At 35.8% G+C, this 15,889-nt stretch overlaps 1 protein-coding gene across 8 annotated transcripts in view; it reads left to right on the forward strand.

The window, feature by feature from the left end:
• ntm (neurotrimin) overlaps positions 1-15,889 on the forward strand; it is a 252,155-nt gene that overhangs the window by 208,081 nt on the left and 28,185 nt on the right. For all 8 annotated transcript variants that reach the window (XM_043249812.1, XM_043249817.1, XM_043249810.1 and 5 more), the window contains one exon: positions 5,473-5,705. In XM_043249812.1, coding sequence (XP_043105747.1) covers positions 5,473-5,705 — 233 coding nt within the window. The remainder of the gene's footprint in view (positions 1-5,472; positions 5,706-15,889) is intronic.

Genomic DNA, 15,889 nt, shown 5'->3' on the forward strand with positions numbered 1-15,889 from the left:
TTGTCGACATTTGTGTTACGATATTGTGGTTATGGCTACAGCCCTATTCATTGTGAGTCATGTTTTTGATAGGATTCATACCTAAGGGTTCCTAAGTCCAATTCTGTGTCGGCTGAGCCACCGAGCAAGCTTGTTATGTCCGGAAAGCGAAACGTATGGAGCTATAATCATAACGGTGTACTAAAACGATTAAAAGTGTTCCCTGTTTTATCCCCTATAGTGTTCATTTCTGTTGGAAACTGCAGTGATATGTACTCATTGGTATATATTTCCCATTTATGAAAAAGTTCATACAGGCACATTTTCGTAGTACGTTTTTGTCATGAGATCAGATTGTAATTGTATGGTTAATTTTATATAAAATTCTATATATATAACGGTTATGCCAAAATTTATTCTATATTTCAATGACCTATATATATATATATATATATATATATAATAGAATTTAATCAATCAATTACAGTTTAATAAAAGCAATGCCTAACATTTTCAGAAAAATAGGGGGGCGATACCGTCTTGATTTACTTCTAAATAGTGCATGATGGTGCCTTAATGGTACATACATACTTAAATTGTATTTGTACCTAAATGGTACTGCCTCAGTGATTTTTGTTCCTTTTTTTCGCAGAGTGTAGAGACCATTTAACGATTGTCAAGCTTCCTTCATGCCTTTTTACCATGCTTAGATGTCATTTGTCAGACTTGAAAACTAATTTGTCAAATGAATGACAGTGCTTCATTACGGGTTTGTGGTTTGACTTCAGTTTGTAATTACCATTGCCTCAGACTTCAGTAGCAAGTTTTAAGCATTGCTTTTATATATTACAAAATAATCTGCAACAACAATGTTCCACACAAATCATTCAAAAGATGATTTTACGTCTATGCAGATTTACATTTGAAATATTATTACACAGAACATCAATCAGTTTGATTTTAAAAGATGAGAATTCCAAAAGAAAACTTTTTTTTTGTTAATATAATCCCTTCTGAACTCTACCACACAAGCATTGCAGTGAAATCTCTTATTTTTTTGATGAAAACATTTATCCAGTGGTAAAGCAAGACTTTTCTAAGTGGCCTTTTCTAAGTTCATTCACCTCACGAGATCTCCATAGTAACTCAAACCCTCACCATGTGATGTCGAGTTTTGTGGTTAAGGAGAGCAAACTAATGCCTTATGGCACAAATCAGCCCATGAACCCAAGGGCCGTTTCAGGTATGACTTCGACCTAGCAAAGCGCTCGCACTTGTTCCTCCAAACCTTGAAATTTCCTTCACCATTATATTTTAGAGCTGTGAAGTTGTTAATTTCAGTGCATTTAAAATCTCCTAATGAAATAATTGATTAGCACTTTGTGCGCTTGAAGACTCGAATATAAATGAAAATAACTCAATCACTCTCAATATGCACTTAGGGAAGTGAAGGAGGAATGAGTCAGCACTTACAATCAGAAACAAGCAAGAGAGAAACCCTCAGGAGCAAAATTTGTACGATGTACATCCAGCGTTGCATTTTGAAACATAAAAACAATCAAGTTGTTCCGTCTGTCTGTGTTGACAGTGCATGCAACACCCTGCCTCACATACAATGACTCACGTAACTGTGTGTGTGTGTGTGTGTTTGGGACAAAAATCAATACATCCTTACCGTCCAGGTAGCAGCAATGTTCTGTCTTGGCTGTACACTAACTCCCTGACAGTAATGTTATTTGGAGGTAATCCAGTGTTATATATTATAGCTTTTTTTTCCCTCTATAGACCTTCTATGCCAAATCAATCCCTCTCTCCAAAGTAAATTAATAATGAATGCCCTCTCTTGTTCATGTCATGAGGTAGCCAGAGGGGGCTGCGGAAAGATTTATTTTCAAAACCGCACTTGGTCTGATACCCGATATATTTTTGTCCTCCGCAAGTACAGTGGGATATGGTTGATGCACTGCTGGCTGAAATAGAGTTGGATCCATGACTCCAGTGCAACGTGAATGAATAACCAAAGTAATTCTAAACTAAGTAAAAAAAAAAAATCCAGCGAAAAGATGATGACACTGCAGTAAAAATGAACTCCTCACTCCTCAGTATCCATGCTACAATGAGAATAGTCGAACATCCCATAATGATGATGCAAAAAAAAAAAAAAAAATTCCCAAAGCGCATGCATTTCAGTGTCAGGACCAAAATGGACGAGGGCCGTGCTTGTTTTTTCCGCATGCTTAATTTTCCCCGCCCTTGGATGCTTTTCATTGCACTGAAAGGGTAGACACTTTATTTGGATTAAATTGGTTTGCTGTCTGCTCTTCTCTGATAAGGGAATATAAGGCAGAGTTATTTATTAATTTATGTATTTGTTGCATTGTGCTGATTCAGTGTGGCACTATGAACATGCAGCTCAGACATGCTCTAGTGGCCGGAGATGCTGTGCTACAGGTTTCCAGAAGGTTCTGGCTGCTCAAGGTTAAGACTGATTGAATTGGATTCAGCCTCAGTGTCTTACCAAGAGGCTGTTATTATAATGTACAGCATTTTATGGTCATGCTGTAAATAATAATTTAATGCCATAGCTGAACCAACAATATGCGGTCACCACAATGCGGCTCGGCTTAAAGGGATAGATCACCCAAAAATGAAAGGAATAGTACACTCAAAAATTTATATTTGCTGAAAATGTACTAAACCTCATGGCATCTAGAATGTGGGTGAGTTTGTTTCCTCATCAGAACAGATTTGGAGAAGTTTAGGATGCTCTGCAGTGAATGGGTGCCATCAGAATGATATTCTAAACAGCTGATAAAAACATCATAATAATCTATAAGTGACCTGCACATCTCCATTCAATCAATTAACATCTTGTGAAGTGAACAGCTACTTGCCTGTAAAAAAAAAATCCACCCTTAAGCTGTTTTAAATTCGAACAGTACTTTTGGCCAGACCAAAGTCCAGAATCCATAATAACACTTCCTCCAGTGGAAAAAAGTCCATCTCCTCTCATGTCAAAGCCAACCAACATATTGTTTTTGCTTGTAAACAGTGCTTGATCTGTTCAGATTTTTTTTTTTTTAATTCAGGCGAGACATTATTTTTTCCATTGGATGAAGCAATATTATGGACAAAGACTTTTTTGGTCTGATGCAACGGTTTGGAGTGAACAAAGAGTTTGTGTGTTAGTGTGAGTTTTGAGTCAATATTAAAGACCAATTTTTAATCTTCAGGTGAATAGTTTCTTCAAATACACAGTCTTGCACATGTGCAGTCATCTGTGAATACATGCAAGCACGCCAGCCATGTGCAGCGAAAGGCTATTTGAACAGCATTGTTCTTGTTTCCTGTATTATTTACCATATCATCCATGTCCACATGACGAATGTGCACGAGCTATGCTCTTTGATCCCATAAACTGTGTTTCATCAGGGGTTTCGTTCAATTACAGGTGCAACAGCTGCTTTTGCTTTGCATTTTTTTTCTGTTATTCCAGCCAACTTTGAATGCCCTTGAGTGTGCTTTGTTACCTTGTTTCACTACCTTGTGTTTTATACGCCAGCTGATGCATCTCTTTCTGCTATTATGGTTGGATCTGCTTTTATTATATTCACCTAGGGATACTTTTATTGAAGCAGGGCTTTTTAACTTTTTGATACAATGGTTCTCCAAATGTAACTATTACTAAAAATGAAGGCAGCTCGGTATGTTTCATTATAAAGGCGAAGACAAATTTATATTAGTAAAAAAAAAATTCATTTATTTTTATATTCTAAATGAGCAATATTACACTCAGCTTTGTGATATCACACCTTCTCGTCTCTCTCTCTCTCTCTCTCTCTCTCTTTATATATCAAACGATTAATTATGATGAATCTAAAATAACAGTTTTTTTTTTACATAATATATGTATGTGTACTGTGTTTATATATTGTGAGTGATCCTGGGTTGAGATGAGCCTAATAAAAGGTTTGTCTGCACAAAGGCTTAATTATGCAAACTTTTTCTTGTGGTTTTACAAAATTTGATATTAATAAGTAGTAGATATCTGGTCATTGCAACTGTGGAAGGGCAAAATGGAAATACACAAAACAATAATTGCTGTGGTTTTATGGAATAATACAAAAAAGTTATTTTAACCATTATTTGACATTTAAAATACAATATAATACTGAAGTCTACATACACATACATACATACATACACACACACACACATATATATATATATATATATATATATATATATATATATATATATATATATATATATATATATATATATATATATATATATATATATATATATATATGTACATATATATATGTACTTATATTTATATAAAAGATTATTGTGATTATTTTTTTTAATGCCACTGAAATCACACTTTACTTCTTTATAGCGAAGTGCAAGGAGAAGATAGATTGGAGCAGGGCGACTTTAATATTTCTGCGTAGGATGCCCTGCAGTGTATTATATGAACCCGTCCACAGGGAAAAGTCTTGATCTTTCCACTGATCTCCAGCGTTCTCATTTAGTCTATTATAAGACGAGGTGGAGGCCAGTACCGCAGTTTCCACTCTCATGAAAACGAATGCCTTTGCTTGTACCCAGTACTTCTGCCTGCCTGCCGAGGGTGAAAAAAAAAAAAGACACAAAGAAGCACATTTACCTCATCTGTCCCTGGTGCTTTGGATGTTGCCCTCTAGAAGCTAAAGTAGTTCAGCGCTGCGCCTCTCACAGAATCAACTAAAAAGAGCTCGTAAGCATTATGACCATAATGGACTTTAATGAGCATCGAACGCCTATTATTCGAATGTGTGCCAAAGATTTTTGGGCTGTGATGCTATCAGAGATAAAACAAAGATTGCATGAAAATTGTACCTGCATTTTATTGAATGGTTAATCAGGCAAGTAATCAATTAAGCGCATGATTGCTTTTGATTTTAATAGCCCTACAGTATATGAAGAGGGCCTATTTTGGCCTCTGCTGCTAACTGTTAGGCATAGCTGTAATTAGACACAGCATGTCCTCATTTAAGAAAGGTCTGTAAGTAATTAGCATCTAATTCCATTGTATCCGTAATAAGGAGAGATGGTATTGTCTTTAAGCTGAAATCACTAAAAGGCTGTTTGCTGCTAGCCAGTTTAACTTTAAATATTAGCCGGGGGTCACTGAATTTAATAAACCCAGTCTTCTAGAGGGTTTGGGGGTTTGATCGATGTCTTACAGTGTTGTTCTTCCTCGCTTAATATCTAGGGAATACATCCGTGCTCACTTCCGAAACAGATGCAGTCTTCCGACTTACAGTACCTGGGGGACTATTTGAATGAATGTTAATGAATATTTGAATTTATCTTAATTGATGGATCCTGGTGCTTTGGTCACAAAGGGATATGCGGGTAATAATTCATAGGGGAACGTTTGCTCATAGCGCACATGCTAATGCTAAAGGTTGAGTATTCTCTTTGGTTCTCTCTCTTCTCTTGTAGTTGCTTGCAAGGGGACTTCGTGACACACACAGCGTGGCTCAACAGATCAAGTATACTGTACGCCGGAGAGGATAAGTGGTCCGTGGACCCCCGGGTGAGTTTGGTTACTCTGAACCAGGATGAGTTCACCATTAAAATTGAGGATGTGGACTTGACAGACGAGGGCCAATACATCTGCGCGGTGCAAACTAGCAGCAGACCCCGAACCACATCCGTGCACATCATCGTTCAAGGTGAGTTTGGAGTTTTGTGATGTGTCACGGTGTAGAGCGCTATGGGCAAAAGCTTTCACGCGCTGTTGATTCATTTTTTAAAAGAGTACTTCATCCAGAAATGGAAATACTGTCATCATTTACTTGTTCTCGTGTCACTACGTGTGGCTTTCTATCTTCTTTCTAAATAAAAAAATTCGCAGAATATCCAGAGTGCTGTTTTCTGTAATGGGGATGGGAGCTGTGAAGCTCTAAAGTGACAAATAAGAGCATAAAAGTGACACATAAACAGTCCATATGACTTTTGTGCTGTATTTCTAGTCTACTGACGTCAGATAAACCATTGTTTGAAATCATCAAACCTGGTTATGAACTGAAATGTTTACAGAATAGAGAGATTTTGAGTCAGTAATTGATTTAAATATAAAATCTAAAATGCAATATCATGCAATCAGTTGTGCTGACCACTTTTATAGTGCTTTTTTCGTCACTTTTAGACTTTAATAGCCTCTTTTCCCATTATAAGTAGCAAAGATGCAGAAATATTAGCAACATTTTCTGAGCAAAAATATCAGTTGTCAGTAGTGTTGCAGTGTATGAAGAACTGCTCAAGCTGAAATCACTTTCTGTGTGTTATCGTTTGGGCTACTCAAACCCATTGCGAAGTTTGTGCTTGAAATAGTTTCATAATTTATGTTGGAATCCCCTGCGTGAATTCCTGATGCAAAAAAAAATTATAATTGCCTGCAGTCACTGCACCTTAACACTCTGTATATTCTCCAGTATTTCTTTTGCATTTCCTGTAAAAAGTCTTGACAATTTGAGGGCGAGTAAATAATGACAGAATTTAAATTTGTAGGTGAATTATCCCTTTAGTGGCTGGTGTATGTTTGTGTGCACATGCTGGATGTTTGTACAGGTATAATAGCCTTTTTAGAGAGGCCATTTTTCAGTATCGGATAGAAACACCTTGAACTCCAGTTACGATATTGGGTATTTTAATGAAGTGGATAATTATGTAATTAATGCTGATTGTGTAAAACCTTGGGGGTGCATTTTTTTGTTCCTGATTTGTGGGTCTAGAGTTAATATGATTGATGGCAGTGTCATTCCTGTGCAGTGATGCAGTAAGTCATAACAGTGCCGACCGGAGGTACTGTACACTGACTGGAGATTTAGAGCACAGCATCTCTCCTCTGCAAAATTCCAGCTTTCATTGCAAAACCCATTCAGTAGTATTGTGGGAATTTGTGATAATCTTTTTTCGGTAGTTAATTGTTCATTCCAGCACTATTTCTCCAATGAATGGTTAATGATTTCATAAAGAAACTGGGGGAAAAGTTCTTATAAATTGTGTTGGTTTGAACATTTAGGGTGGCTGTGATTTTTCCAAAAGGGGTCCTGGATCAACATCCTTTGTGATTTTTGGGGTCGGCTGGTATTTAGGGGCAGAACTGCGAATCAAGAGTGTTAGAGATCCAAAATTGTATATAGATATAGTCCAATTTGCTGGAATTGCTTTTCAATCTTGAAAGGAGAGCTGGCATAGTCAAAATGAAAGATTTATATATCAAGGATAGATTGGCATCCTTTCAGCATCTTCAGCAGAGATACCAATTTCCAGCCTCTTTTTTTTTGTTATCTACAAGTAAGACATTTTTTGAGAACATACATTGTACGCTAAGAGCAGAAACCTCAACACGCTAAATTGGATAGATAAATATAATAGATATTAAGACATACGGAAATTTTGCATTCACAATATACATAATTGTTTCATAAATACACATTTGAGTCTGATTCAGTTTAAGGTTGCTCACAGACAAGATATCAACCTTGTGTCTAAAATGTTCGCTGCAGAAGGGACACGTAGCCATCAGTTTCTCACATGTCACAATCATTTCTGGAACCTGTTGTTTGGTCATCTTTCCGAGGTATATAACAGAACTTTTAAGCCATCAGAGGATCAGAGCTGGACAAATATGAAATACAGAAAATATTGGATAGTCTGAGGAAGTGCAACTTTTTGATATGTGGATCATGAAGTTGGGAATGATATTGCATTTGGAAAGGATTCATTTTATTTGTTTAAGAAAGTTTTTTTAAGCATGTGGGAGTCCTTTAATTTGATGGGCAAATCTACAGATTGTGGTGGTGCATCGTAGTTGCTGCAGTGTTGTGACTTAGATATATTTGTTATAACTCGTTAAAATTACTTCAGCTTGGAGCCACCAAAAGTAAGAATTTGTTGTATTAAAAAAAAAAATAATAAAAGGGATTTAAAAAGTCATGGAGATGAATGGAATTGGAATGCTGGGTAACTTTCTCACATTGTATTAGTGTAAAATATGTTCACAGAATGTTTTTCCTGGGCCAGCAAAATGTTATTGAAGATCCTATGTTTGACTATAAATATTTTATGTAACTTTTAGATATATTTTTTTATAGCTGTATTAATGTAAAAAAAACATATATACATATGTATACATAAAAAATATACATACATGCAACTCTGTACTACATTGGAATTTGAAAAAAAAAGTTGATCGTAACTACTACTTTTCCTTCAACTGATGCTTATTGTATAAATCAATATATTTAGGCTAGGCTTGAATCAGTATTTTATTATTATTATTGTTTTAAAATCCCAGCTTTCGGATTTGCTCTTCTGCAAAATCATATTTTATGCACAAATCCATTAAAACTTAAAAAATGCGAAGTGTTATAGTTTTTGTTCTGAAAGGCAAGAAAGTGAAAGAAAAAGTACCATAGACCAGTGAGAGGAAAATAACTCTGAATGGGTTCAGGGAGGTCTAGTTATTAACTTGTAGCTAATGGTTCAGACCTGCATTTATGTTAGTTTATATGCTGCGGTTGAATCTTTGTTTGTCGCAATTAGCCTCACTGACACATGGTTCTGAAAGAGTCTTTGATCCATAAAGGAAGAAGCGCACGTTGGGTTAGATGAGTTCATACTTGCGTCAGTGGAGAAGACTGCTCAAGACATCATCAATTAAATCCAACTTGAGATCAAAGAATGGGGCAGAATTTAGGGAAGAGCTGCATGAAATATCTCTCACATCTCTGAAAATTGTGGCCTATGAGTGGTGTTTGCTGAGGCAAGCATCGCTGTTGCTCAGTGAATATTGGAATTGAACACGTGTATTGCTGTGACCTCATCCTGCTTTGTTTTCTGCTTTACTCATGAATTACTCAAATCAATTGTTTCTTTTTCAAGAAACATGTGCTATTACTTTTCTAAGTTGTGTAAAAATATCATAGACTCGACTGAAGGACGCAGACAAGCCATATTCACAGAAGCAGGGTTGAGCATCATTTTAAACTGAACTAAGAATGGTTTATTGGTGCGGTAAGCTATTTCTGAGAAATGCTGTTGAATGGGGGATCACACTGATTCTCTGATTGGTTGCGGCGTTTGTCTTGGATGATGTCTTTGGGATTCCCCGGGCGATTTGAATGGGCATTTGTAGAAGTCTCTCTTCGTTGGGTCGCTCAGATTTGGAAGTTTCCAGAGTTGAAGGTGCAGATGGTCAATGGAGTTTGCTGAAGGAACGCTGGAGCACTTCAGTGATTTGCGTTGCAGTAGCTAGCGCTGTGTCTTTGCCAGCTTCCAGCTGATCCTTACAGCAAGTTTGTGGAGTTGTTGCAGAGCAGGTCATGGAAGGCGCAATGCTCCGATGGAGAAGGACTCGGATGAAAAGAAGTCTCAACTCCTCAACTCGTAACTCTGAACTCCAATGGAGAAAAGCTCAAAAACTGATTTGATACCTCGAGAGGGCTGTCCCATCAATAAGGGCCACGGGGCGTGTTTACACCCAACGCAGAGTTTCCATCCCATTTGGAGATAGCACAGCATCGTTGCAATGTCCTATACTTCATATAACGTTTACTGCATTTCATATCACAACAAAATAATGGATATTCGTTCACACCATGACATGGCACGTCACACATCTAGCATTCATTTCGTGTCTCGCTAAAACATGCACCGAGGTACTTTTATGCCAGGTAGAAAATTTTATAGCACAAAATATAGATTTATGCATGTTTGGAATGATGCTGAAACATGCCATTTGGATGCATTACAACATTTAAAGTAATTTATTTTTGTAGTCGTAGCTTTGTAAAATTACAACTGAACCACTGATGTCACATGGACTATTTTACAAATACGATGAGAGCCAATAAACATTCAATTTTTCTCAGAAGTGGTGATCTTTTAATTTGTAATGAGTATATAATCTCGCTGTGGGTAATGCATACAGTCGCTGCTCAGAATACAGATCAAAATTTCTAAATTAAGGCTTGAGTTCAGCAGTCACACCATACATTACATTACAACGTAATTACTTGATATGTAATAGTTAAATGATTGCTGGAATGTTTTACATTATGTATTTTTGAAACAAGCTGGCAACAGAAATCACACAGAACTAAATGTTATCATTTTGTATTAAGTAAATTAGCCTAATTTAATAATGCATTTAAAAAAATACCTATGATATGATATGTTAATAAAAATGTTAATGCAGTGTATTCTTAAGGATTCATTTGTCTGTAAAGTTGATATGTAAATAAATTACGTTTTATGTATGATCAATACATAAGTATTGTATTTTAAAATGTTGAAAATACGTCAGTATTCTACGTTAAAATGCTGAAAATATCACCATTATACGTTTTACTGCCTGTGAAAACATAAGCAGATGTTTTATAGACATGTTTTATAATATAGTTTTGTTTTATAGAACCATATTTTCCGCAAAATACATCACATTCTCATGAGATAACATTAGATCCTTGTAGATAGGAAAATGTTTTTTTGTTTGTTTTATTTTTTTTGATGATTTAAAATATTAACAGCATTTTTCTGAATTCTGTGGAATTCAAATTTATATTTCATGAAGTAGAAGAGCAAGGTTTGTTAAAATATCTGAATATTTTTGTAAGCTGTTATTAATTTTGTACTTTGGGTGTGGAAAAATACATAATGAAATTTGGCACAGGTGAGAATCATTTAGCAGCTTTTGCTGACTCACAAAAACTTTAACTTTAAAAATAAATTGTTTGAAAACCTTGTTTGAAGCTTGAGGGATCCAATTTTTCTGTTTGAATTCATCAATCCTCATTTGAAGGGACCAGATCATGATGGAGATTGTGGTGTGACAATAAACAACCAACTTAAATCACCTGGCAACTGCATAGCAACACCCTGGCAAGCATTTTAACATCATGATATCGGGTTTTACAAAAGCACTTTGCCCTCAGATTTCTTCACAAATGTAAAAATCTACTTTTCGTATTACAATATAACATTATCAAGTGCAATATTACATCAAGCACTTCCAGTTAGCATCGATGTGTGTTTTGCTTTAGCATTCCCTGTAGCACAATTGGTCAGTTCAAGCCAGAGCATTTAGCAGATCCAAGTCATCTGCCCTGTTTCCTTGGCAACGTAGTTCCGGAAAATACTGCCTTGATTAAGAGAGTGAAGAGATTTCAGCACGGAGGTCAGATTCTGCACAATACCTGGACATAACAAACCACCAACAGAAATACGACTGGAACCCAGCAGTTACCAGACAACATAGAGAGCGCTGGATGGAATCATGGGACGCCTGATTGGGGTGCACAGCTGTAACCTCTGCTGGTGGCAGATAGAAAGAGAAAGGGGAAAATGTGCGAAAAGCCCTCAGCTGCTCTCTCTTTACAGTGTAAACTGCACATTTGAATAGAGATCCAATTTGTTGCTCCGCATGCCGAGTCACAGCCACGCACTTCAAATTTATCGCGAGAAATGAGTTGGTAATAGCCTGAATAAGCAGGTATTATGTAAACACTGGGAGTGGTTTCGCGAAACACCTGCTTGTGACAAACAGTGTTAAACTCAAGCACCATCACGAATACAAATAAAGGACGGGGTTCGTCTGTCTCAGTGCCTGTGTTCATCACTAGAGGGCAAATATTTACAGACGCGCTACTTTGTGCTGACCTTGACTATGAGCTGGCTCGTTACAAAAAAACTGGAGTAAATGAAGCTCTGCATTGATTAAAAAAAAAAAAAGTTGATTATTTTTAAATATCGTATGCGAAAAAGCAAACATTTTAAAAATGGTCTAATCTTTTGGTCACATACTGTGTGTATGTATTTATATGACTTACACAAAGCAGGTATGCTTATAAATGCTGCTTTACCAGACAAAATAAAAAAATAAAAAAACATCTGAAATCATAGTTTTTTACAATCCAGCCATATTGTGATTAATATCTTTCAGTCTCCAAAGTTAAGACCTTTTAAAAGTATAATAAGGAATGTTCCTGTACTATTTAAAGCATTTGAGACTATTTGTGGTCTTAAAGTGCATCCGACGCTTTTCTTTAAAATCGGCCTGTCTTTCTGGTTACTATGTATAGGACATAGTTTTATATACACCTGACATGACAAAACAAATATCTAAATCCAGTTTGAACCAAAATAGATTTAAATAATCAAAACAATCAGATTTCAAACCACCAGAGTACAGAAGCTTTAAAGATAGATAAGAAAAATCTGAAATGCAAGTTGGCAGTTGCTCCAAATATAGCGAAACGTATAAAAGAAACTTTACTTTTTAAGTTCAGTGAAGACTCAAAATTAGTAAATTCAAATCAACAATAGCCCCATAATCTTTTGCCTTTATTTATTCAAACAGTTGTTGTTGTTGTTTTTTCGAACAGTGTGTCTACCATGTCTTCCACCAAGTTCCCTCAGGCTGTGACTCTCTAAATAGCGGTGTGCATCTAATGTCTCTGTGCTCTGTCTCTCTGAACGTGTTAAGGCCTTCGGCATGCCCTGACTACAGTGTCCTTATCCTTAATAACCACAGGCACTTGGGCGCCTTGGTCACAGCATTCATGCTGCAAACACGTTAAGTTATTAAAATCACATGGGGATGCTTGAACATGCCCCTGCCATTTCTGAGGCCTTCAGGGCTTAATGGTATTTATAGGTCCTCTAACGAAGTGGAATGCGATAACATGAATAATTACATGTAACTAGGGCCTCCAGACAGGTCAGAGCATTAAGAAGACACAACGCTTCAAGCTGTTGCTGTTTATTAATGAGCTTCAGGTAGCAAGAAGTCAAGATCGGCCTCTAATGTAATTTAACTTGGTTTACTAATGTTAACGTTCGAGTACAAGCTGCCTTAAATAATTAATAGAATCTGCTCTGTTATTGTTTTTGAACTGTTGCTGCGAATCGATTAAGAATGTTAATTGAATAAATTGCAAAATATGCATATTAATTGTCCAAGTGAATTACATGAATATCAATATTTTCCTTAGCATTGTATAAAGACGTTGCAGTATTGTGGCAGAGGTGTAAATCATTTAGAGGCTTAGTAAAAAAAGGAATAGATCGTATCGGTGTTTTAAATAAATAATCACGCTAAATGATCATGGTAATATGACAGCGGCGTTTTATAAAGACGTGACATCGAAACAACAATAAGATTTGGCCATGCTGACATCGTGTAACTTTCCAGGGATTGAATCATGACGTTGTACCTCAGTGCTTCATTGGGAAATCCCATTAAACATCAAAGATACGTCTGATTCTGCCTTTCTTCATCCGAATGTTATTTAAATGGAAACACCTTGATTTCGGTATAAAAATACTGCAAGCGATCAGCATTTCCTGTTTTCTCCACGCATCCATTAATTTATGTTCTCCGGCACATCGTGTCAGCGTGGGAGGGAACTGTGCTATGATCATGTTTGCAGAGGCGAACCGTGTTAACACCAAAACTAATTCATGCTAATCAAAATAGCCTTGCTCCAGAGGTCTCGCTCAGAATACCAGGCAAACCGTCATATTTCCCTCCATGCAGTTGTTGATGTATAATAAGGTCAAGGAGAAACAAAGCCAACTCTTCCTAATCTTCATAAAGCTGGTCTGAGCTGCCGATGCCATCCACATTTATGAGGGGAAAGACTGCAGTTGCCTCGCGGCTCTTGGCTGCAATGGCGCTCTCAGAATGTCTTTCTGCAGATGTAGCATGTCAGACACTCACCATAGCATCTTTCTTAGGGAAAATCTGTTGGCCTCAGCATCATGTCATTATAGATTGGTTCGTTTCCTACTTTCATTGGATAAATTAGCTGCTAACTTAGATCATCCTTGCCAAACGCTGCCAAATGTGAAGTGTGTATTTTTTTTTTCCCCATGTTGGAATATTTTCTTCCCATCTCAGTCTAAAATGCACAGACAGCTATAAGTAATTTCTTGGAGTTAATTTCCTAGAAAAAGCTTCCCGACCAGCCTGACAACAGCAACTGTGGTTTAACCAATTGCGTGTGTTTGTATGTTTGACTGACCAATGATAGAAGTTTTAGATTTTATAACCAAAAACTTATAGCTAGATAGTTAGACTAACATTAGTGTTTGATATGATATCGAAATATCTTTATTAGTGCTGCCAAACAATTAATCGTGATTAATTGCATGCAAAATAAAAGTTTTTGTTTACATAATATATGTGTGTGTACTCTGTATACTTATTATGTATATATAAAAATGCATGCATGTATATTTTCAACCATTTAAGACATAACCATAAGCGAATGCTCACCAAAATGGTGTTTTGACATTTTTGTATTTGTGGTTATATGGAAACCTGTTTGGAAACAGTCTTGTTTATATTGTATATTTATTTTGCACTGAACATTGCACTTAATTAAAGGTAAAAAAAAAAAAGGCGAAAGAAAGAAAATTCAGGAAGAAACACTTTAAATAAACTGTGATGAAAGAAATTGACAAATTACTGCTCTTAAAGTAGGATGTGTGAAAATCACCCTCTTTGTACGGAAACGTGTGAACATATTATTTCATAAAAAGCCTTAAAGCTGATATTTAAAACCCTTTTCTTGAGGGACTAAGATGTAGCCCGTATGCTTTTGTCTTTAATTTGTTTCTGTCAGATACCTAGAGGACAGGATTATTTCCCAAACTGCGATGGAGAGAAAGTTCACGAATCTTGGGATATCCTCCAAGCCAAGCAAAGTGCCGAGAGATGTCAAAAGCTGCTTTTCGTACAACCTCTCTCTCTTTTTTAAGGAGTGAAAATGCTGCAAATACGTTGTATAGGACATGCAGATGAAGCAAATATTCATTCCCTGATTAAAGACTTAGCATGGTAATCAGTGCCTGAAAGAGGTCATCATTTGCATGTCAAATTATCTGACATTTTCACTGGATGCAAACATTGTTCCTGCAGCTGTGTTCCAAATATTAGGGCCTTGTGTATTCATAATGTAGATGTTTATTTTGGTCACAGAGCATAGCCATTATATCATCTTTTCATAAGAACAAGTCAAAGTGCTGTTTGTACACAACAGAATCGCAACGTGTTATTTCATTTGTATTCACGTTCATTGATCGCGTGTGACTATTGATTTTTGAAGAAAAAGAGAGCATAAGTATGTGAAATATTAATGAATGTACATCAATAGAAATGAGTCATTTCATAAAAACTACCAGGAAGCGGCTCTAAACGTGGCTTGTTCAGACAGAAATCTTATCAGAATTATTATTTGAATTATTGTTGTAGACACTGTAGACATTTTATATGGATGTAACCTAATTGTGGTGTCTTGTTTAAATTTACATCACATTTATACATTTAGCAAATGCTTTTAACCAAGGCATATTAACTTTTTAAAAGGTGTATCTTCATAAAGTTGCTACATTTTAGTAATAAAGTGTTTATTAAAAATAGCTTAATATAATTAAAGAGGTGTTTTACCAACTAATTTAGTGTGCCAGTTATATTTTAAGTATAATTGATATACTATTATTGTTTTTTTTTTATATTTGTAATTACATATAATGCTTATATTTTCAGTTTTCATTATTATTATTATTATTATTATTATTGTAAATTCTTTGTGTTTTTGTTGTTATTTTGATGTATGCTTGTTTTACACTAATTGCATGTTGTTGTTGTTTTTTTGTCATTATGTTAATAATATATAACCCTGGTGTGTGTGTGTGTGTTAGTGTGTATAATTAAAATGACATAAAATTAAATGTACACAGACATGTATTGTATAAATAAAAACTTTTATTTTGGATGCGATTAATTGTTTGACACCACTAATCACAGCACTAATTTAGTAACATTGCTACTGAAATCAAATATATC

Source organism: Puntigrus tetrazona, chromosome 10 (assembly GCF_018831695.1).
Source record: "Puntigrus tetrazona isolate hp1 chromosome 10, ASM1883169v1, whole genome shotgun sequence".
NCBI classification, from domain to species: Eukaryota; Metazoa; Chordata; class Actinopteri; order Cypriniformes; family Cyprinidae; genus Puntigrus; species Puntigrus tetrazona.